Genomic DNA, 23,293 nt, shown 5'->3' on the forward strand with positions numbered 1-23,293 from the left:
GGGCTGCCCCAGGTAGGTGGGCACAGGGTTCCCAGGGTACAGGGTGCTGTATGCCCCCTAAGGTTCTACCCACTAACCGAATGGGGTGCTAAGGGGTTTTATTTATTTTTTTCATCCACAGTTTAACATTTATTGTCAGATTCCATGGGATATTCCTTTGCTGGAATCTCAGTGGGGCGGCAGTTGGGATTGGGCATTTGTAAGGTTTCTAACAGAAAGGGAGCCTTGCCAGCTTGGTAGATAGATCTACTGATAGAATCTGCTGATGTTATTAAAGCAATCCTTTAAAGGGTTAAAGAGACAATTTGCAATTGCCCGTCAATTTTTTTATTATTTGTATTTTTTTTTTTAGTTATTTCCCTTTTTGTTCAGCAGCTATCTGGTTGCTAGGGTCCAAATGACCTTAGCGACCAGGGAGCAGTTTGAACGAGAGGATGGTATATGAATAGGAGAGGAACTGAATAGAAAAACAAGTTGTAAAAAGTAACAAAATTAACTGGTTGACTTAAAGATAAATGAGTTCCCATTAGAGAGACCCGTGTGTTTTCTGTGCCTTTGCACAAGGGGGCGCAAGGCATTTACCCCCATATGTAACAAAAGGCACTAAGTTTGCCCAGGAGCAGTAACCCATAGCAACCAACTAAGATGTTTGCTTTTAAACAGATGACCAGTAAATTCCACTTGCTGATTGGTTGCTATGGGTTACTGCTCCTGGGCAAACTTAGTGCCCTTTATTACATAACCCCTTCCTGACATGGATATTCTCAGTGTATTATAGAACTAGAACTATTTCTTATATCATTGGGCTCTTAGAGACTAACTGCCCCTGTCTGAGGCCAATCCCTGCCTAGTATATACACCCACTCAGCCTGTATGTTACATGTATGTGCAGCTCTGTCATTGGCAGAGAAAGAAAAACCAACCATCTATATTCCAGTGTTATATTGTTATTTATTCTGCATTCAGTATATCTATAAATGGGGCATTGATATGTTGTCAGATGCTGTAATGAGTCCCGGGGGCTCATCCTCTCACGTCCTGTAGCGCTGGAACCGTCACTATCGGCGCCGCGTCTTCTAGGAAAATACCGAGTCCTGCTCACAGGCCGGATCCACTGTGCAGCTCTCTGCAATGATACAGATTGGGCCATTTAGCCCCCAATAAGGGGTAATTATATCTTAGTTGGGATCAAGTACAGGTACTGTTTTATTATTACAGAGAAAAGGGAATCATTTAACCATGAAATAAACCCAATAGGGCTGTTCTGCCCCAATAAGGGGTAATTATATCTTAGTTGGGATCAAGTACAGGTACTGTTTTATTATTACAGAGAAAAGGGAATCATTTAACCATTAAATAAACCCAATAGGGCTGTTCTGCCCCCAATAAGGGGTAATTATATCTTAGTTGGGATCAAGTACAGGTACTGTTTTATTATTACAGAGAAAAGGGAATCATTTTTAAAAATGTGAATTATTTGCTTATAATGGAGTCTATGGGAGATAACCTTCCCATAATTCAGAACTTTCTGGATAATGGGTTCCAGATAACGGATCCCATACCTGTAGAGGCAAAAATATCGTTGAAACAAAACAGTCGGCAAGACAAAAAAGCTGCTGCACAAAAAACAATGCTTGACTTTAATGCATAAAAAAATGTCACCTATTGACTTCAATGCTTTTCGCAATTTTTTTTCCATTTTGTGAACTTTTGTAGCAGTTTCGCAAATTTTTCAGCGAAACAGGACAGATTCGCTCATCACTATAAAGAATACATTTAGACAGTTACGTGCCCACCAATTTACTGTATTATTTATTTGCCCCCCTATCCCCTATAGGTGCAGTGCAGACAATACACTTACCGGGCAAATTGTTGGATCTTGGGAACAAGTCGTTGATACAATTAAATACTATTTGTATGAAAAGGGAAAGTCGCTACTTAGAATCTGAAAGGGGATAAATATATAAAGGGTAACTAACCCACTGCATTGAATATCTCTCTCAGTAAGGCGGCCATACAAAGTTGGCAAATGAATGAATCTTTCTCCTGATTGGTCCCCCTGGGGTGGCTGATATCAGGCTAATTTGATTGTTTGCTCTAGGGCCAAATGATGGAATTACAAGGAAGGGGATACGACCCGTTGGAGCGAGGGCCACATCAATGAGTCAGTGCAATTCCAAAATCGACGGAAAATCAAACCTGCCCAATCAACGTCTGGCAGATTTACAGTGAGATATTAGTTGGGGAGGCCCATACATGGGCAGATAAGATGCCAAATTGGTCTGAAGGACCTTAACTTGTTATGATAACAGTATTTGACTCTCACACACGTACTAAGCAGCAGCCTATCAGATATCTGCTTTCATTAGTCTCACTGACTCACTGACCAATCAGAACAGGCCATTCCTTACCGTGATTGCAGCAGATGCCAGAGGCGGCGCAGTTTCCTCCATTGTTCCCACAAGGTTTTCTCCCCGACTCACATGGAGAAGGAAGGTAATTCTCTTCCTGGCACCTTAACGTCTCCGAGGTCCCAACGTAGCAACCCAGTTCCTCCCCACAACAGATGTTTGGCCCAAAACAATGTCCTTTATTTCTCGGCCCACAAGGGATACACTAAAGAGATTGGGTTGGGAGGTGTTAGTGCTGCCTGTTGTACTAACTGGTACCCTCTGTGCATGGAAGCTGCCATACTGGTTACCCACACAGAGACCTTTATATACAGCAAACTGGTACCCTCTGTGCATGGCAGCTGCCATACTGGTTACCCACACAGAGACCTTTATATACAGCAAACTGGTACCCTCTGTGCATGGCAGCTGCCATACTGGTTACCAACACAGAGACCTTTATATACAGCAAACTGGTACCCTCTGTGCATGGAAGCTGCCATACTGGTAACCCACACAGAGACCTTTATATACAGCAAACTGGTACCCTCTGTGCATGGAAGCTGCCATACTGGTTACCCACACAGAGACCTTTATATACAGCAAACTGGTACCCTCTGTGCATGGAAGCTGCCATACTGGTTACCCACACAGAGACCTTTATATACAGCAAACTGGTACCCTCTGTGCATGGCAGCTGCCATACTGGTTACCCACACAGAGACCTTTATATACAGCAAACTGGTACCCTCTGTGCATGGAAGCTGCCATACTGGTTACCCACACAGAGACCTTCAAATACAGTAAACTGGTACCCTCTGTGCATGGAAGCTGCCATACTGGTTACCCACACAGAGACCTTCAAATACAGTAAACTGGTACCCTCTGTGCATGGAAGCTGCCATACTGGTTACCCACACAGAGACCTTCAAATACAGTAAACTGGTACCCTCTGTGCATGGAAGCTGCCATACTGGTTACCCACACAGAGACCTTCAAATACAGTAAACTGGTACCCTCTGTGCATGGAAGCTGCCATACTGGTTACCCACACAGAGACCTTCAAATACAGCAAACTGGTACCCTCTGTGCATGGAAGCTGCCATACTGGTTACCCACACAGAGACCTTCATACACAGCAAACTGGTACCCTCTGTGCATGGAAGCTGCCATACTGGTTACCCACACAGAGACCTTCATACACAGCAAACTGGTACCCTCTGTGCATGGAAGCTGCCATACTGGTTACCCACACAGAGACCTTCATACACAGCAAACTGGTACCCTCTGTGCATGGAAGCTGCCATACTGGTTACCCACACAGAGACCTTTATATACAGCAAACTGGTACCCTCTGTGCATGGAAGCTGCCATACTGGTTACCCACACAGAGACCTCTATATACAGCAAACTGGTACCTCTTGTGGTTACAAGTGATGCCCAATAATACACACAATGTCCAACATTTGCTTATTTATTAAAAAAATTGAATATAAAAAAACCTGTTTGAACTGAACCATGAAAAATAAAACTCAGCGGCATCAAATTCTATTCATTTATTTTTAATGGGTCTGAGAACTATTAAAAAGAATTAAAAAAACTTAAAAACTGAAAAAAGCCTGGGGCAACTCATAGTAACATAATAACATAGTAAGTTAGGTTGAAAAAAGACGTGAACGTTCAACCATAATGCCTATATATAACCTGCCTAACTGCCAGTTGATCCAGAGGAAGGCAAAAAACCCCATCTGAAGCCTCTAATTTGCCCCAGAGGGGAAAAAATTCCTTCCTGACTCCAAGATGGCAATCGGACCAGTCCCTGGGGCAACTTGTACTGAGAGCTATCTCCCATAGTAAGAGCTATCTCCCATAGTAAGAGCTATCTCCCATAGTAAGAGCTATCTCCCATAGTAAGAGCTATCTCCCATAGTAAGAGCTATCTCCCATAGTAAGAGCTATCTCCCATAGTAAGAGCTATCTCCCATAGTAAGAGCTATCTCCCATAGTAAGAGCTATCTCCCATAGTAAGGGCTATCACCCATAGTAAGGGCTATCACCCATAGTAAGGGCTATCTCCCATAGTAAGAGCTATCACCCATAGTAAGGGCTATCTCCCATAGTAAGAGCTATCTCCCATAGTAAGAGCTATCACCCATAGTAAGAGCTATCTCCCATAGTAAGAGCTATCTCCCATAGTAAGGGCTATCTCCCATAGTAAGAGCTATCTCCCATAGTAAGAGCTATCACCCATAGTAAGAGCTATCTCCCATAGTAAGAGCTATCTCCCATAGTAAGGGCTATCTCCCATAGTAAGAGCTATCTCCCATAGTAAGGGCTATCTCCCATAGTAAGAGCTATCTCCCATAGTAAGAGCTATCACCCATAGTAAGAGCTATCTCCCATAGTAAGAGCTATCTCCCATAGTAAGAGCTATCTCCCATAGTAAGAGCTATCTCCCATAGTAAGAGCTATCTCCCATAGTAAGGGCTATCTCCCATAGTAAGAGCTATCTCCCATAGTAAGAGCTATCACCCATTGTAAGAGCTATCTCCCATAGTAAGAGCTATCTCCCATAGTAAGAGCTATCTCCCATAGTAAGGGCTATCTCCCATAGTAAGAGCTATCTCCCATAGTAAGAGCTATCTCCCATAGTAAGAGCTATCTCCCATAGTAAGAGCTATCTCCCATAGTAAGAGCTATCACCCATAGTAAGAGCTATCACCCATAGTAAGAGCTATCTCCCATAGTAAGAGCTATCTCCCATAGTAAGGGCTATCTCCCATAGTAAGAGCTATCTCCCATAGTAAGAGCTATCTCCCATAGTAAGAGCTATCTCCCATAGTAAGGGCTATCTCCCATAGTAAGAGCTATCTCCCATAGTAAGAGCTATCGCCCATAAAAAAACTCCAATTGACTGTCAGCTCTGGGGGGCAGCAGGCCCTTTCCTCCTGTATATCTAAACACATGCAACTTAATTGTTCTTATTGTGTATATATATTTATTGGAGCCTTTGCCCCCCCCCCGTTTGTATATTGTATATCCAGCCAATGAACACCTCTGTCTCTATAGGGCCACCCCTCTGCCCTGGGTAAGGTACCCCCCCCTATGTTCAGTATAGGCACTGGGGCACTTGGGGCTCTGAGTTTAGAGCTTAATACATAAAAACTCCCCCACGTTCTATTCGTTCCTATGGGATTTTCTGAAGCCTATTTATCAACTGATTAAAGTTAGAACTCACCGTTTGATAAATAAATCCCATAGGAATGAATAGAACGTGGGTGAGTTTTTATGTATTAAGCTCTATACATATAGATAAATCTGCCCCTTGGTTTGGTATAATTGATGCCCTACCATAGCAGAACGTTTCATTTTACCAAAGGGGGTCATGAAGACTGAGCAGGAACAGCTTGGGGGCCCAAGTTCCTAGTTTAGGGATTGGTGGAGGTATCTGAGCGTTGAGAGGAACATGAAGAAATAGACTTTCCCCCAACCCAAATGTCCAATTCTCCTTCCTAAAATGAGACAACAAAGACCACACGTACTTCACAACATCAAAGGGTAAGTTAAAAAAATTCTGCCCCCTGTGTGCCCAGGGCAGCGACACTCTTACCTTCCTGATGTCCATGATGTCCATCACCGATCTCTTTCCTCCAATGGGGCAGTTTTGGATGTAGCAAGCTGAAGTGAGAGCCAGAAGGCAGAAGAGACACGCGGCCAGGGTGCTGTAGGTCATGGTTGGTCACTGTTGGTCTGATACCTTCTGATGCTTTACCTGGAGCTCCGCTACTGTATTTATATATGAACCCTCTCACCCAGAGACGCCCCCATTCCTCAGCAACGTCACGGATCTTCTTACAATGCCATAATAATAATAAAAGCCATTCCTTCTGGCAGCCAATTTCTCAATTATTAACCCAAGGTTGAAGATGTGAGGTCTCCAAGGAAAGAACAATTTCGCCGGGAGATTTTTTTCCAATGTGCAAAGAGATAATAAGTATTAGTGGAAGGAGTCCTTTTCATTAGCCGAGTCTTCAAGGTCGGGCTGAGGGCAATTTACCTGTATATAAGGGTCAGAACCCTGGAACAGGAAACCGTTGCCCCCCCACCCTTTTTTTTAAAATTTTAATTCAGTGCGAGAATGAATATAGCTGATTTATTCACAGTTTAACTATAATACTCTATGGATCTCGGCAAATGTCTTCCTTGTCCATTATCTCACATGAGTCAGTGTCATGTAGGAATGTTCTTCTTCTGAGAGTGGGAGGATGAAAGAAAGAATCCACTTAACAAATCTCTAGCCCCAAGGATGAGTGGCCCTTGGAACCAGACAGAGATTAATGTACCCGTTATATATTAACTGCAGAGATAAGGTGCCCATTTATGGGGTAAAATGATTCCTTCCCCCATAAATATCTGATTAGAACTTAAGGTTAAGGCTTAACAGGCCATGTAGGACATCCATTTGGCCAACAAAGGACTGTGGGTGACATCTTTGTGCCAGCCAAACTTGGTCCTCCTCTTGGGTAGAGACATTTGGCCAAGATGAGTTGTTGGTGACCTAGTCACATGTGTGGCTTTTACCTATATGGCTACTACTGTCTGCAGGATTCTAACGGGGACTTGGGAAGGCAGGTATGGAATCCAGAATGCTTGGGGCCTAGGGGTTTCCGAATAGGGGGGCTTTTGTAATTTGGATCTCCATTGCTTAAGACTACTATTTGGCCAAGCAGACGTAGGGAGAGAAGACTTAGTAGGAGGTGTGGGCGCCCCTTGATATGAGGAATGCCCTCTCTGTGCTGCCAACGTACTGTTGCCCAGCTCCCCATTGCATTGTGACTGAATTCCATGACAATAAGGGGGGGGGATAATGGACAATATATTTGTGTAAAGAATTTGTGGTTCCAGAGAGAAGAGTGACTGTGTCCAGACAACCCTGGGGCTGTTGTTGAGTGAGTTCTGTGGTGATTGGGTTCGGCTGAGCCGGGCACAATATGGACCCTAAACTATCCTACATATGGCCAGTTGCTGAGCAGTGACTAATGCCCATGTACCCCTTATTTGAAAAAGTTTCTCCTAATCTGCCTCCAACCCCAAGAGATACCTGCTACACCCACCCTACAAATGCATTTCTTAGGGGGCAAATCTCAGTCCTAAAGTCCCCTTTGTCAAGAATATATCAGCCATCAAGAAACAACCAAGAATGGGCAGAACCGGTCATTTAATGCGAATCGGCTGAGCGTCTTTTCACTTAGTCTTCATTATTTATGTTTTATGTATTTTTTGTATTATTGGGGTTTCTATTTCCAGCCTGTAAATGAAAGAGCTTCCTGGCTCCAAGCAATGCTGTATTTTGGTTTGGTGCTGCTCTCGGGTGCTCCGATATAGGCACCCAAGGGCCACCCCCCCAAAGCTACCACCATAGACACGTGCAAAGGGATGAATGGGGTTCTGGCCACTTACACAAGGCTGCTCATTATAGTAGGGGTGGCAGAGACCCCTGGGGCAGCAGTCAGTGAGGATCATTTGGGACCAATGGAAGGGGCATTTAGGATCCCCTGTGGTGAGTTATTATTAAGGTGACAAGGCATGTTGTTACTCAGTTACTCTCAGTACTGTCAAAGTATTAATTACTCCAAGAGAAGAAGCCAATTAATGCATGGGAATCCATCTTGACTTCTACGTGGCTGTCAGTTAATGACCAGGGGTGCAAATACAGGGTCGAACTGGCCCACTGGGCTACCAGGAGAAAACCTGCTGGGCCCCGATCCTGCCCCCCAACTCCGCTGCTAGCTTGCTGTAAATAAATAAAACAAAGATGGATGTGCATTCCAAAGTGGAACACATAGCCATCTTTATTTTCCCACAGTAGAGCGGCATTGGCTGGGGGTGGAGCAGGGAGTAGTGGCGGGCCCTTGGGTCAGGTTCCAGGTGGGGCCCCGGGAACCCAGTCCGACTCTGTATAAGGTGGTAGGAAGGAGCCAGTAGTAACCCTAGGGAGCCATCAGTCGGAGGCTAACACTTTCCATGGGAAATAGCATTACATTTAGCTCAAACCCCATTACACATCTCCTCTCCCAGTCTGCCCACTCCTTACTGCAGTCTTCCTTTACTGCACTGCTGCGCTTATTGATTTAGGACTTAGGAAACGCCTGGAATGTCGATTCCAAAATCAAATTGTCCCAATGGCAAATGTTCATTGGTTTGAAATCTGTTTTGAAATGTAAGCAGAACTTTCCGTAACTGTGGGCAGAGAGCAAAAAAAAACATGGCGGATTGAGTAAATGACCCCCATGGGATCTTGGACGGAGTTCAGGGGGTAAATGTACACTTCTGCCCCTGGTCTTAGCAAATGACCCCCATGCTGTTTGAAGGCAGCGCTAATTATGTCACTAATCATGTCACTAATGGGCGACACTTTGTGGTTTCCTAATCCGCCACCTTTTGTCCTGTAAAGCACATTTATCCCTCACTGATGTCTTGAAACACTGATACCTCATTATTACTTAACGAGAGGCAACGTCGGCAGGTTAAATGTTAATCCCCAACAATGGGCGAATAATCAGCCAACAGCCTCTTAATGATTCCAAGGATCCCACGGTGATTTAATATCAGCCATTAAGGCAATAACGCAGGGGTCGAGGCCCTCCTCCAACTCAAGAGGTGTCAGCTGTCCGGGGCCAATTATGGGCACTTAAAAGCAAAAGCTAGGTGTGACGTTTGTTCGCAATTACCTAATTAATCTCTGTTAAACGCTGGGCCGGAGGCGCTCCATGTTGGCTACTATAGGAAATCACAGGGAGAAATTCAAGTTCTGTTGGTAAAAAAGTTCTTTAGGGGATAGTATTTGGCATCTGATCTGCTACTATAGGCACCATCTCTCCTTACTATACCTGCTATCCCACAGCCCCAGTCCCTTCCCAGAGGCTATTATCCCCCCACTGCTACTATAGGCACCATCTCTCCCTACTATACCTGCTATCCCACAGCCCCAGTCCCTTCCCAGAGGCTATTATCCCCCCACTGCTACTATAGGCACCATCTCTCCCTACTATACCTGCTATCCCACAGCCCCAGTCCCTTCCCAGAGGCTATTATCCCCCCACTGCTACTATAGGCACCATCTCTCCCTACTATACCTGCTATCCCACAGCCCCAGTCCCTTCCCAGAGGCTATTATCCCCCACTGCTACTATAGGCACCATCTCTCCCTACTATACCTGCTATCCCACAGCCCCAGTCCCTTCCCAGAGGCTATTATCCCACTGCTACTATAGGCACCATCTCTCCCTACTATACCTGCTATCCCACAGCCACAGTCCCTTCCCAGAGGCTATTATCCCCCCACTGCTACTATAGGCACCATCTCTCCCTACTATACCTGCTATCCCACAGCCCCAGTCCCTTCCCAGAGGCTATTATCCCCCCACTGCTACTATAGGCACCATCTCTCCCTACTATACCTGCTATCCCACAGCCCCAGTCCCTTCCCAGAGGCTATTATCCCCCCACTGCTACTATAGGCACCATCTCTCCCTACTATACCTGCTATCCCACAGCCCCCAGTCCCTTCCCAGAGGCTATTATCCCCCCACTGCTACTATAGGCACCATCTCTCCATACTATACCTGCTATCCCACAGCCCCAGTCCCTTCCCAGAGGCTATTATCCCCCCACTGCTACTATAGGCACCATCTCTCCCTACTATACCTGCTATCCCACAGCCCCAGTCCCTTCCCAGAGGCTATTATCCCCCCACTGCTACTATAGGCACCATCTCTCCCTACTATACCTGCTATCCCCACAGCCCAGTCCCTTCCCAGAGGCTATTATCCCCCCACTGCTACTATAGGCACCATCTCTCCCTACTATACCTGCTATCCCACAGCCCCAGTCCCTTCCCAGAGGCTATTATCCCCCCACTGCTACTATAGGCACCATCTCTCCCTACTATACCTGCTATCCCACAGCCCCAGTCCCTTCCCAGAGGCTATTATCCCACTGCTACTATAGGCACCATCTCTCCCTACTATACCTGCTATCCCACAGCCCCAGTCCCTTCCCAGAGGCTATTATCCCCCCACTGTTACTATAGGCACCATCTCTCCCTACTATACCTGCTATCCCACAGCCCAAGGCCCTTCCCAGAGGCTATTATCCCCCCACTGCTACTATAGGCACCATCTCTCCCTACTATACCTGCTATCCCACAGCCCCAGTCCCTTCCCAGAGGCTATTATCCCACTGCTACTGTAGGCACCATCTCTCCCTACTATACCTGCTATCCCACAGCCCCAGTCCCTTCCCAGAGGCTATTATCCCCCCACTGGTACTATAGGCACCATCTCTCCCTACTATACCTGCTATCCCACAGCCCCAGTCCCTTCCCAGAGGCTATTATCCCACTGCTACTATAGGCACCATCTCTCCCTACTATACCTGCTATCCCACAGCCCCAGTCCCTTCCCAGAGGCTATTATCCCCCCACTGCTACTATAGGCACCATCTCTCCCTACTATACCTGCTATCCCACAGCCCCAGTCCCTTCCCAGAGGCTATTATCACACGGTCCTTATTTCAAATAAGCACTACTATTCCTCCCCCACACATGATATGTATCTCTGACAGTGAAATTCACCTAAGCGTAGGCACCTAATACTAATATCCCCCATTGAAAGTCAGAGACATTATATTAACCCTCAGTTTATATAAACCTATTAATGTCCATAAGTGACTCACAGGCCGATATTAGCCTCTGGCCGCATTGTGTCCCTATTAAGAGACAGATGTCTGTGTATAATAGAAGCCGAACAAAGGGAAGGGAACATGGGACATATCATTCTCTATATTCAGTTTGTGCCTAAACGTCACAGTTCCAAGATCACGGCGGCCATTCAGCCGCACAATGAGAGATACAAGAGGTGATCCACTTTACTTCATATTCATTTTCTGCTCGACTGGGAGAGAAAGGAACGTGGAATTATATTTTCTCTGTTTGTTTCTTTATACAGCCCCACAAGGTCCATGTAGCCGAATGGCTGTAACAATATCTGCCTATAACTAGCCACCGTCACAGCCTTGAGTAAATGCTTTGTAATACCTAAAGGGTAACTTTGCTCCCTACTAAAGACCAAAGAATATATCAATATATTTAAAATTAATCCCTGGTCTGGCCAGTCCTACACTTGTATTTGATTTATTATTAGATTAATATGCATTTAGCCATTGGCTTATAGAGAGTCAGTGGTGAGACCCGTCCTACACAAACCCAGACACTTCTTCTTACCAAACTCAAAGCCAAGCAATAGAATTGATCAGAACTATCATCTTTGGTAACGGACACTCAAAAATGAAGAGGTTACAGTGAAACCAGGAAAGGTTAGAGATCATTCATGAAAGCCACAGCAAGTAGACGATGGAAGTCTTCTGTCTTGGAACTTCTACTTGGTTGACCATTCAGCTATAGGAGAAGGAAGAATATTTCGGAGAACTACAATGACTTGTAAGACCTAGGAGTTCAGTTACTCATGTCCTAGATGTCCTCACTATGGACTTTGGGGTCTAGTCAACTGTCGACCAACTCCCATCTTCTCAAATGGTGGCTCTCTGGGGTTGTTTGTGGTGGGAACAAGATCCCCCATGTTGAATCAGATATATAATGGAAGCAGGTGTTCCTGACACGTTGCCAGGGATCTTGAGAGTAGTAGAACCATAATCTTTGACTTTTCTACCGTGATCTCTTTCTTTAGCCAAACCCCAGGCTTTGCCTTTAGTTGTTTCAGGCACAGGGGGAGCCTTTATGGATAGGACATATGGCTTTGACACTTTAATGTTGGTTTCATGTCTTTCTAATGCAGAAAACCTGCCTCTATACCCTCACACTGTATGGACTAAGGGAAACAATATGAGAGCTCCTATCTATTTGTACAAGTACAAGAAGAAATTTTCCCATGATGCAATTAGACATCTTTCCATACAATTATATAGTATTCAGTGCACGCATTAAGTTATAGGATGCCCACATACTGACCTCTATATTTTAGGGAAAATCACCTCTCTAACTAGGGTATGTGTTCCCTTAATGCAAAGCACATGTATTCCTCTATAGACCCGGAGATCAGATTAATCAGTATTATTGCTACATAATTGTTCCGACTCCGCACATCCTTTAGCCGTTTTACCTTAATAGAAATTACAAGCCGTCATGTCACGGACCCTTGGTCCCAATTAAATTTCCTCCTCCTCCTCCTCTTCTTCTTCTTTATAAGATTCCCTTCTGCGCCGGGATCTGTTGAAGTGCCGGGCACACTGGAACCAGCAAGCTCTGCCCTGGGCCGTACAGAGGGTGGCAGTCAGGTGAGTGCCAATGTCCTGCTCTCTCACAGACTGGCCGGCCCTTAGGCACCACTTTGTAACCTTGTTATGGGCTAAGGGGGCCCAGCCTGAAGGCCAGTTAGGGGGGGATTTGGGGTGAGTGCTTATTTGTGCCCTGGGTACCCCTGGAACTATAGCAGGGTGACTGTTACCCCAATGTTTCTATATATCTGTCACCTTGTTATGGGCTAAGGGGGCCCAGCCTGAAGGCCAGTTAGGGGTGAGTGCTTATTTGTGCCCTGGGTACCCCTGGAACTATAGCGGGGTGACTGTTACCCCAATGTTTCTATATATCTGTAACCTTGTTATGGGCTAAGGGGGCCCAGCCTGAAGGCCAGTTAGGGGGGGATTTGGGGTGAGTGCTTATTTGTGCCCTGGGTACCCCTGGAACTATAGCGGGGTGACTGTTACCCCAATGTTTCTATATATCTGTAACCTTGTTATGGGCTAAGGGGGCCCAGCCTGAAGGCCAGTTAGGGGGGGATTTGGGGTGAGTGCTTATTTGTGCCCTGGGTACCCCTGGAACTATAGCGGGGTGACTGTTACCCCAATGTTTCTATATATCTGTAACCTTGTTATGAACTAAGGGGGCCCAGCCTGAAGGCCAGTTAGGGGGGGATTTGGGGTGAGTGCTTATATATTCCATGGTGGTGTATTTCAGTTTGCCCTATTGGTGAATAGTGGTGGGAATCACTTATGGCCCAAATAGCAGTAAAGCAGTGACACTGTGGTTAATATCATTAAATTTCAGCGCTGGGGCCCTGAGTCCAACCCAAGGCAGGGCGCTATCAGCAGGAGTCTGTATGTTCCCCCCGTGTCTGAGTTTCCTCTGGGTACCCCGGTTTCCTCCTACACCCCAAACACATAGAGGCAGGTCTCCTGATAAAACTGACCCTAGTGAGGAACCCTAGACTGTCAGTTCCACTGGTGCAGGGAATGATATCTAATGGCTGTGGAATATATCAGTTTTATATAAATACAGGCAGTAGCAGAAACCACTGTGCAGATAGAATTTATTTCCCTTTTATCAAAATCTCTATTCTAAGAATTCTGTGATAACTGTGACACAGCAACGTCACCGAGACAGTAACACCGGGCGGGTCAGACAGTTGCCTGTAGGTGACAGTGAAGCCCATTGTCCCCTGCTTGGCTGGTATTTCAGTAATACGATCATCTCAAAATGTCCGTGCTTTCAATATTTCTATAGAATTTTCCATGCACATCTAATTATTGCCAGGCTTTCTGTCTCAGCTCTGCCGCTCTGGGCCCCATTCCTAAGGCTAAAGGCACCCTGGGCATTTTAACTGTCACTTATAGGGAACACAGTCATCAAAATGCCCCTGTCGGACCTAAATAGAAAGATATTTTGTGTGCAGGTCTCTGTGTGCATTTAACTGCATTAAGAACAGGGTTGGACTGGGACAATTAAACATGGTGGGCTTGCTCCCACCTTGGTCACAGAGGGAGGTTCGGTATGCAGCACTGGGGGGACTAGGGAGCAGGACCTCGCTACTGGGCTGGGGGGCAGCTGGGGTAGGGGGCCAATCAATAAAGTTTCTGATTGGACCAGAACCCCCAGTCCAACACTGGATGCAAATGGATTCTATAATTTGGCATTAGGCCCAGAGAGCAACCAGAGCCGGACAGACGCACCGAGGGGCACCGGCACCATTAGCCGTAAGCCAGTGCGTTACAGTTGGAGACAATGTGGCTTTGGGTGCTTCCCCACCAAGGGTCAAGAAAGGATTAGTGCATTATGGATAGACATGGGTGTGGGGGGGGGGTAATTCAGGAAACTATAAAGTTAATTGCCAGTGTCAGGCCCCCACAGCTCAGAAGCCTTGTGGTCGGCTGCACAAATGCACCGGGCTTCCCATGGCAAATCCATTACGTTGATTATTTAACAGAAATTGCTTTTTAAGTGTCGGCTGTTTAGCCAATGAGCTCCTAACGCTGAGGTCAGAGGGGTTAAAAGACTAAACGAGAAGCCGGGCTACAGCGACAGGATCCATTATAGTGAGAAGCCTTCATGCTCATGTCCCAGTTATGGCCTTGGTGTTGCCCACGTTATGGCCCCAGAATGGGACAACTCCGGAGAGGTGGGTCACAGAGTTAGGTAGGTCAATCCCCTTCATCTGAAGTGAGATCAAAGCTTAAAGGGAAAGTTTACCCAGGTTACCCATGTTTTCTCCTTGAGTAGTAGGGACAGGACTAGGGGTAGGCAGAAGAGGCACGTGCCTAGGGTGGTACGGTTGAAAGGGTGCCAGGCATGTATCACCCTAGTTTGGAACCTGTCCTCCCAGTCTCCCTCACTCCCTGCATTACTCCCCGTGCCGGTGGGAGGGAATGGCAAGGTGGGCAGGCAGGCAAGGTTACCTAGGGTACCCGCCCAGCTTGGCTTGGTGCTGAACCCTAAGGCACATTTGCATTCAACCCCAGGAATCCTGAACTCCCAGCAGCCCAAAGCTTTCCACTCCATCCAGCCCAAGGAGTCCAACCGAGGACTAGAGAGCAATAAACCCAATAGGGCTGTTCTGCCCCAATAAGGGGTAATTATATCTTAGTTGGGATCAAGTACAGGTACTGTTTTATTATTACAGAGAAAAGGGAATCATTTAACCATTAAATAAACCCAATAGGGCTGTTCTGCCCCAATAAGGGGTAATTATATCTTAGTTGGGATCAAGTACAGGTACTGTTTTATTATTACAGAGAAAGGGAATCATTTAACCATGAAATAAACCCAATAGGGCTGTTCTGCCCCAATAAGGGGTAATTATATCTTAGTTGGGATCAAGTACAGGTATTGTTTTATTATTACAGAGAAAAGGGAATCATTTAACCATTAAATAAACCCAATAGGGCTGTTCTGCCCCAATAAGGGGTAATTTTATCTTAGTTGGGATCAAGTACAGGTACTGTTTTATTATTACAGAGAAAAGGGAATCATTTAACCATTAAATAAACCCAATAGGGCTGTTCTGCCCCAATAAGGGGTAATTATATCTTAGTTGGGATCAAGTACAGGTACTGTTTTATTATTACAGAGAAAAGGGAATCATTTAACCATTAAATAAACCCAATAGGGCTGTTCTGCCCCAATAAGGGGTAATTATATCTTAGTTGGGATCAAGTACAGGTATTGTTTTATTATTACAGAGAAAAGGGAATCATTTAACCATTAAATAAACCCAATAGGGCTGTTCTGCCCCAATAAGGGGTAATTATATCTTAGTTGGGATCAAGTACAGGTACTGTTTTATTATTACAGAGAAAAGGGAATCATTTAACCATTAAATAAACCCAATAGGGCTGTTCTGCCCCAATAAGGGGTAATTATATCTTAGTTGGGATCAAGTACAGGTATTGTTTTATTATTACAGAGAAAAGGGAATCATTTAACCATTAAATAAACCCAATAGGGCTGTTCTGCCCCAATAAGGGGTAATTATATCTTAGTTGGGATCAAGTACAGGTACTGTTTTATTATTACAGAGGAAAAAGGAAATCAATTAAAAAAAACTGAAATATTTGATTAAAATGGAGTCTATGGGAGACAGGCTTTCCGTAATTCGGAGCTTTCTGGATAACGGATCCCATACCTCTATAATAGTACGATAATGTGGGTATCCCCTGCAGCAACACAACATCATTCTCATTGGCTGCTACTGATTATTACCCCCCAAAATAAAGCTACACCTTTTGCCCGAGCCAAGGAGTCGCACCCCAGGGAGTCCAGCCAATGAGTACAGTGCAATAAAAGACTTTTATTTGCTCTATATACAATGAACGTCAGCCATTTGTGTTTTTATCTTGTTCTTAAATACAGGATTTGTATCAGAAAACTCCATATGATAAGCTACGTGATACAAACGTGTGGCAATGGTACAGGGGTGTGGGGGGCTCAGTAGTATTGGTGCTTGGCTTGCTGTTGTCTGTTAGCCATGTGCATAAGCCGCAGGAGAAAGTCGCTGGCTGAGCCGTCCATGACGGTCGTGTTCTTTTCCAGTGGCGCCCGCCGCCTTTCGCTCTCGTCGTCCAGGCAGGCCGAGTCCAAACTGCAACTCTCTGCAAATGCAATGAAACAAAATGAGGTTCTTTTCCCCTTGAGTTCAGTTACCCGCGCCCATAGTTACTGGGAACTGCTTAGGAGACTGGAAACCACTCACTGACACAAAACCCAATTTTTTGGGGTAGCGCTTATATCGTCATGATCATGTGGTGCCACGGCTTGGGGCTGATTTACTAAAATTGTCGTATAAACTCGACACGGTATAAATTCAAATTAAACGTGATCGTTGTTGTATTTATAAAATGTCACCATAATGCTTGAATTCTTGCGAGCCCAAAGTATAGTTAATGGACGTTCATTCCAATCAATCCTGTTTATATTCCCCAAACAGGAATTTCTCCAGCAGCCATTTTACCATTCTTGGCTTACGTTTCAATTGAAAACTGGGTGAAATAGAAAACTTCCCCTTAGGGTCGGACTGGGGGTTGCACGTGCCCCTGCCGGCCGCGTCCCCTAACCCCCCCCCTGCTGGGCCCCCCGGCCACGTCCCCTAACCCCCCCTGCCGGGCCCCCCGGCCGCGTCCCCTAACCCCCCCTGCTGGGCCCCCCGGCCGTGTCCCCTAACCCTCCCTGCTGGGCCCCCCGGCCGTGTCCCCTAACCCTCCCTGCTGGGCCCCCCGGCCGTGTCCCCTAACCGCCCCTGCTGGGCCCCCCGCTGGGCCCCCTGGCCGCGTCCCCTAACCCCCCCGCTGGGTCCCCCGGCCACGTCCCCTAATCCCCCCGCTGGGCCCCCAGGCTGCGTTCCCTAACCCCCCCACTGGGCCCCCCGGCCGCGTCCCCTAACCCCCCTGTTGGGCCCCCGGCCACGTTCCCTAACCCCCCCGCTGGGCCCCTGGCCGAGTTCCATAACCCCCCCGCTGGGCCACCAGGCCGCATTCCCTAACCCCCCCACTGGGCCCCCCCAGCCGCGTCCCCTAACCCCCGCTGGGCCCCTGGCCGCGTTCCCTAACCCCCCCACTGGGCCCCCAGGCCGCGTTCCCAACCCCCCCCGCTGGGCCCCCACAGCCGCGTCCCCTAACCCCCCTGCTGGGCCCCTGGCCGCGTCCCCTAACCCCCCTGCACTGGGCCCCCTGGACACGTCCCCTAATCCCCCCAGGGCCCCCCCTAACCCCTCGCAGGGGCCCCCTTAACCCTCCGCAGGGGCCCATGTCCTCCCCGAGCGTGCAGAAATTTAACTCGTCAGGGGAGGAACAGTCGGGCAGGGGGAGCACCGGCAAGGGTCGGGTCTGGGCCGCCGGGGCCCACTAGGATTTTTCCCGGTCTCCCAGTGGCCCAGTCCGACCCTGCTTCCCTTAGAAACTGAGTGAAACAGAAAACAATGAGGGGATTAACTTCCCCTTGAACATGTGCCAAGGACAGGCTGTCACTGACTATTCTATTCCTCTACTATCCTAAGTCTCCATAAGGCTGTTTAGTTAACATGAATTAACCACGTTTTCTGGGAGTTATTTTTGGAAAAATCAAATACTGGCAAAAACCCATTCGTAAATCTTGAAAGTATCTAGAAGTAAAAAAAAATCAACTCAAAATTGCTCATTAAATGTGCCCCCTTATGTCAAAACACAACCACCCCAACTTCCAGAAGTGACTGACGCAGGGGGGCAGGGGGGTAACTGCCTGTTTTCTGGGGTGCAATTGGACAGTATCTGAGCTACTATGTCACCCACAGTAAATTGGGTCCCAGCCATAGGCTTTTAGGTGGGGGGGGGGGGGGGCTAAAAGTCAGCGGCAATGAAACCCTTCCTCCCTTCATTCCCAGTTTCCCCGGCAGACTAATAGTGTAATTATAACGTCTGAGGAAATGGCAGAACGTCCCAATGGCCCCTAATCAGGGAAGCCGACATCCCCCAGCAATAGAGTCTAACTGCCCCCAATGGGCTGCGCTAATTGCCCTCCATCCATAAAAACACCTTTCTGTACAGGAAAACACCCGACCCAGTAAATAATCCATTAGGTTGTGTAATAAAGGGGAAGTAAACACTAAGCAACTCATTTTGAAATATTCTTTTGACCTTGGAAAATGAAACAGAACTAATATTATATATAATGAAACAGAACTAATATTATATATAATGAAACAGAACTAATATTATATATAATGAAACAGAACTAATATTATATATAATGAAACAGAACTAATATTATATATAAGGAAACAGAACTAATATTATATATAATGAAACAGAACTAATATTATATATAATGAAACAGAACTAATATTATATATAAGGAAACAGAACTAATATTATATATAAGGAAACAGAACTAATATTATATATAAGGAAACAGAACTAATATTATATATAAGGAAACAGAACTAATATTATATATAATGAAACAGAACTAATATTATATATAATGAAACAGAACTAATATTATATATAATGAAACAGAACTAATATTATATATAATGAAACAGAACTAATATTATATATAAGGAAACAGAACTAATATTATATATAAGGAAACAGAACTAATATTATATATAAGGAAACAGAACTAATATTATATATAAGGAAACAGAACTAATATTATATATAATGAAACAGAACTAATATTATATATAATGAAACAGAACTAATATTATATATAATGAAACAGAACTAATATTATATATAAGGAAACAGAACTAATATTATATATAAGGAAACAGAACTAATATTATATATAAGGAAACAGAACTAATATATATAATGAAACAGAACTAATATATATAAGGAAACAGAACTAATATTATAGATATATAATAATAGATATAAAGGGGACGTTACCCTTAATATAACAATGTCTCGGGTGCAGTCTAACAGATTCTAGCACTTAAGGCAAAAAGGGGGTTATTAATACAAACCCCAATATTGGCTCAGAATATCCTTTCATTATTACCCTTAGCAAAGGGGGCAAATCAGCTGACCCCATCATTCAAGAGCCATAAATTTGTCCAAAACATAAAAAAATTAAATGTTTTTTAAAATTTTTGAATCTCGGCCATTAACAATACCATAGATGGACATTAACTGTCATTGAGGGCGGCAGTTGTTAACGGATAAAGGGGATATGACCCCATATCTGGATGAACATATTCTATACATTTTCTGCCCCAAATAAAGGCAAACTAAGTCATGAAAATGGCACTAATATAAATGTTAACAGATCTCCCACCCTGAGTCCCTGTAGGAAGAGCAAAAACCCCTTTAATAGATATTCTTTGATGAGAATTGGAGAATTACGGGGGAACATAGAGAGCTCAATCAGCCAATCACATAGTGGGATTTATTTAAAGATCCAAACCCAACGGATCAATCATAAAGGATTTGGCTAATTCTGGGGAGAGACGGATACCCATGCTAACGGCGGGGGGCTTATGGGTAACACTCCCAGCATTCAACAGATTAACTGATTTAATATATATAAAACGAGGGGTTAAGGCGTCAAAATGGGGATATTCCCAATATATAAGAAAAATGTTAAGTGCAGCCATAGTTACACTGAATATGTAGGGGGGAGAGGGGCAAAGCACTTTCGAACCTCTTAAATACAGATAATATAGATTCTACATTCTACAGTTGCCCTTTCAAAAAGTAAACATGCAACCCAAATTCTTTTTTTAATTAAATCATCCATACCTATTATAAATGCATTCAAAAATCTGAGCTGTCAATCATATATTGCCGCAGGCATAGAGGCGGGGCAGGCAATATATGATTGACAGCTCAGATTTTTAACTTTCCATTTCCATTCAGCACTTCCTAGATATCACCTAGATGGCAAATGTATACGATTCTGGGGGGATACAGGTTATTGCCCTTGGGGTAAGGCTTTACTGGGGCTCATTACCGTCATTGCAGCAGATTCCGGGGGCTGCACACCTTCCGCCTGTACTGCAGGGTCTCCCCCCGGCTTCACAAGGGGACGGCACGAAGTTCTCTTCTACACAGCGGAGGGTCTCGGGGGTGCCGATGTAACACCCCATATCTTCTCCGCAGCAAATGTTCGGCCCGAAGCAGTTGCCTCTGTTTCCCGGCCCACACTGCATGCACTGCAAGGGAACAACATGATGAGGATCCGGGGGCCCCTGTACAGCCCCCCCATAGCACTTTCTATCCCTCGGTGAATAAAGGGCCTTGGGTTCAGCCCTGAGATGCCGCTCTCACCTCATAAAATATTATTGTTATAAAGAAAGACCTTGAGTTCAATTCATTGTGTGGCCAAGATCATTAGCATCAATGGGGGCCAAAAGCCGCAACTGAAGCACAAGAAGCAATCGGACAAAAGATTCCACTTACTGCACCTTTCAAGTGGGGGTCACTGACCCCGGCAGCCAGAAACCTATTGAGGCTATTGCTATTGTTACTTTTTAGTGCTTATTTTTCTATTCAGCCCCCTCTCCTACAGTATTCATATACCAGTCTCTCATTCAAACCACTCCCTGGTTGCTTAGGTAATTTGGATCCTAGCAACCAGAGAGCTGGCTGCTGGAAACGCCTAACTGGAGAGCTGCTGAACCAAAATTGAAATCATTAAAAAAAACCTACAAATAATAAAAAATGAAGACCAACTGCAAACTGTCCCAGAATATTACTCTCTACATCAAACTAAACGTTAACTCAAAGGGAAACAATCTCTTTAGGGGTAGAGAAGGGATAAAGATTGGCCTCAATGTGAGTTCTGGTTCAGCAACATCACTTACACAGTCTATTATAAGACAGTGACTGACCCTAGCAACCAGTTAGTGGTGTGAATGACTGACTGGAATATGATATACATGACATACAGATCCAACAAGTCGGGTTATTAAATCAAACCATAACCTTGTGATGGACTGAAATAAAAAGCCAGTTATGATCATATATGTCTGTGTGTGTATAAGAGCATCATATATACTGTATGCCGGTTGCTATGTAACTATGCAGTATCTAGTTATTCAAATATGAATGTATCACTTACCTTGAGATATATTTTATATTTATATTATATTTTATTCCTAAAAGAAGTGCCTGTGATTTTCTTAACCCAAAAATAACTCATTTGGGGTAGGTTTGGCAATTTTGTCTCTCAGGGCACCCAGCTTCAGCCTTGGCATCACCCAAGATTTAGTTTAGAAGTAATTACGCACCATATTTGTATATAATTGTATTCAATGGGAGCAATAAAGTCCCCCCAAAGCAGCACTTCTGGGGGTTTGGACCTATACATAACGAATCTCTGATATACAGAAAGTACCGAATAATGATAATAAATGATATAAGAAATAATAGAAGCCTGTGGGAGAGGGACCCCTTGTCCCCCTGTCTCCGCACTGAATTACCGGCCGCCGCTGTCCGAGGTGCTGAACCGGCTTTCCCTATGGGGGTAACGGAACTGCCCGACCCTGGGACCCCCGCAGCCTCCCCCAATGCCTGATAATTACCCCCTCATACCCCTATACCCATTTAGTGGGAAAACGTATACTGTGGATCCTTTAAAGAAATAAAACTTTTTCATGTATTTCAGTCAGTTTTAAAGGCATTCACTGTCCCAGTTCTACATAAATACCAGCTGGATACGGCGCTAAGTTTCAGTAGGGAACCCAATACACAATAAAGCAACAAACAATTCAGCAAAATACACACAAAGCGCGTTGAAACCTTATTGACTCCCTATTTACTGCCCAGATATTACTCTGTGAATGGAACAGGGGCAATAGATAAGAGATAGTGGATAATAGACAGAAGGATAAAAGATACTGCACCTGTCGGAGTTCTGTGTCGGGGTAGGACCTCTTGCCCCCTCTGGGGCAGTTCTGGATGTAGCAGGCTGAGGAGAGGGCAAGAAGGCACAGGAAACAAGCAGGGACCGAAGCTTCAGGCATCCTGATGGGCAAAAGGGAGGAGGTGAGGCTTTTTGTGGAGCTGATATTGTGCGACTGTCTCTTCCCCCAGCCCAGCTGCCTATTTATACTGCCTTCATTTATTCTTAATGTCTACGTAATTGTTTGCTGTGTATTGTGCCTGTTTAGCATACAAACAAGGAGGGACAGGCTATTAAGGTGAGTCAGACAAAGGCACAAACCCATCAGGGGCCCCATTAGCCCAAACCCTTCAACTTCTCCCAACAAAGTGTCCTGGGTGTGTCTGTTACTGCCATAGGGAGACTGTGCCATAGGGAGACTGTGCCATAGGGAGACTGTGCCATAGGGAGACTGTGCCATAGGGAGACTGAGCCATAGGGAGACTGAGCCATAGGGAGACTGTGCCATAGGGAGACTGAGCCATAGGGAGTCTGTGCCATAGGGAGACTGAGCCATAGGGAGACTGTGCCATAGGGAGACTGTGCCATAGGGAGACTGTGCCATAGGGAGACTGTGCCATAGGGAGACTGAGCCATAGGGAGACTGAGCCATAGGGAGACTGTGCCATAGGGAGACCGTGCCATAGGGAGACCGAGCCATAGGGAGACTGTGCCATAGGGAGACTGAGCCATA

At 45.4% G+C, this 23,293-nt stretch overlaps 2 protein-coding genes across 2 annotated transcripts; both read right to left on the minus strand.

Annotated features, from left to right (window-relative positions):
- Positions 1–931: 931 nt before the first annotated feature.
- oxt (oxytocin/neurophysin I prepropeptide) lies at positions 932–6,157 on the minus strand. The gene is made up of 3 exons (XM_002936359.2): positions 6,001–6,157; positions 2,412–2,616; positions 932–1,126 (listed from the first exon to the last, which is right to left on the minus strand). Exons 1-3 carry the CDS (start codon positions 6,121–6,123, stop codon positions 1,077–1,079), a joined length of 378 nt encoding a protein of 125 aa, XP_002936405.1. The 5' UTR covers positions 6,124–6,157; the 3' UTR covers positions 932–1,076.
- A 10,351-nt stretch (positions 6,158–16,508) lies between these two features.
- Positions 16,509–22,746, minus strand: avp (arginine vasopressin). The gene is made up of 3 exons (XM_002936358.4): positions 22,562–22,746; positions 20,668–20,869; positions 16,509–16,829 (listed from the first exon to the last, which is right to left on the minus strand). Exons 1-3 carry the CDS (start codon positions 22,679–22,681, stop codon positions 16,666–16,668), a joined length of 486 nt encoding a protein of 161 aa, XP_002936404.1. The 5' UTR covers positions 22,682–22,746; the 3' UTR covers positions 16,509–16,665.
- Between the last annotated feature and the right edge of the window lie 547 nt (positions 22,747–23,293).

This window comes from Xenopus tropicalis, chromosome 1 (genome assembly GCF_000004195.4).
Source record: "Xenopus tropicalis strain Nigerian chromosome 1, UCB_Xtro_10.0, whole genome shotgun sequence".
NCBI lineage: Eukaryota > Metazoa > Chordata > Amphibia > Anura > Pipidae > Xenopus > Xenopus tropicalis.

Excerpts from the sequence above, each read along its gene's own strand:
- avp (XM_002936358.4), bottom strand. The coding sequence starts at position 22,681 with ATGCCTGAAGCTTCGGTCCCTGCTTGTTTCCTGTGCCTTCTTGCCCTC. Across the intron at positions 20,870-22,561 it reads CCGACACAGAACTCCGACAG|TGCATGCAGTGTGGGCCGGG; the intron begins GTGCAGTATCTT and ends GTTCCCTTGCAG. Across the intron at positions 16,830-20,667 it reads CGGAATCTGCTGCAATGACG|AGAGTTGCAGTTTGGACTCG; the intron begins GTAATGAGCCCC and ends TTGCATTTGCAG.
- oxt (XM_002936359.2), bottom strand. The coding sequence starts at position 6,123 with ATGACCTACAGCACCCTGGCCGCGTGTCTCTTCTGCCTTCTGGCTCTC. Across the intron at positions 2,617-6,000 it reads ACATCATGGACATCAGGAAG|TGTATCCCTTGTGGGCCGAG; the intron begins GTAAGAGTGTCG and ends CAATCTCTTTAG. Across the intron at positions 1,127-2,411 it reads TGGCATCTGCTGCAATCACG|AGAGCTGCACAGTGGATCCG; the intron begins GTAAGGAATGGC and ends GTATCATTGCAG.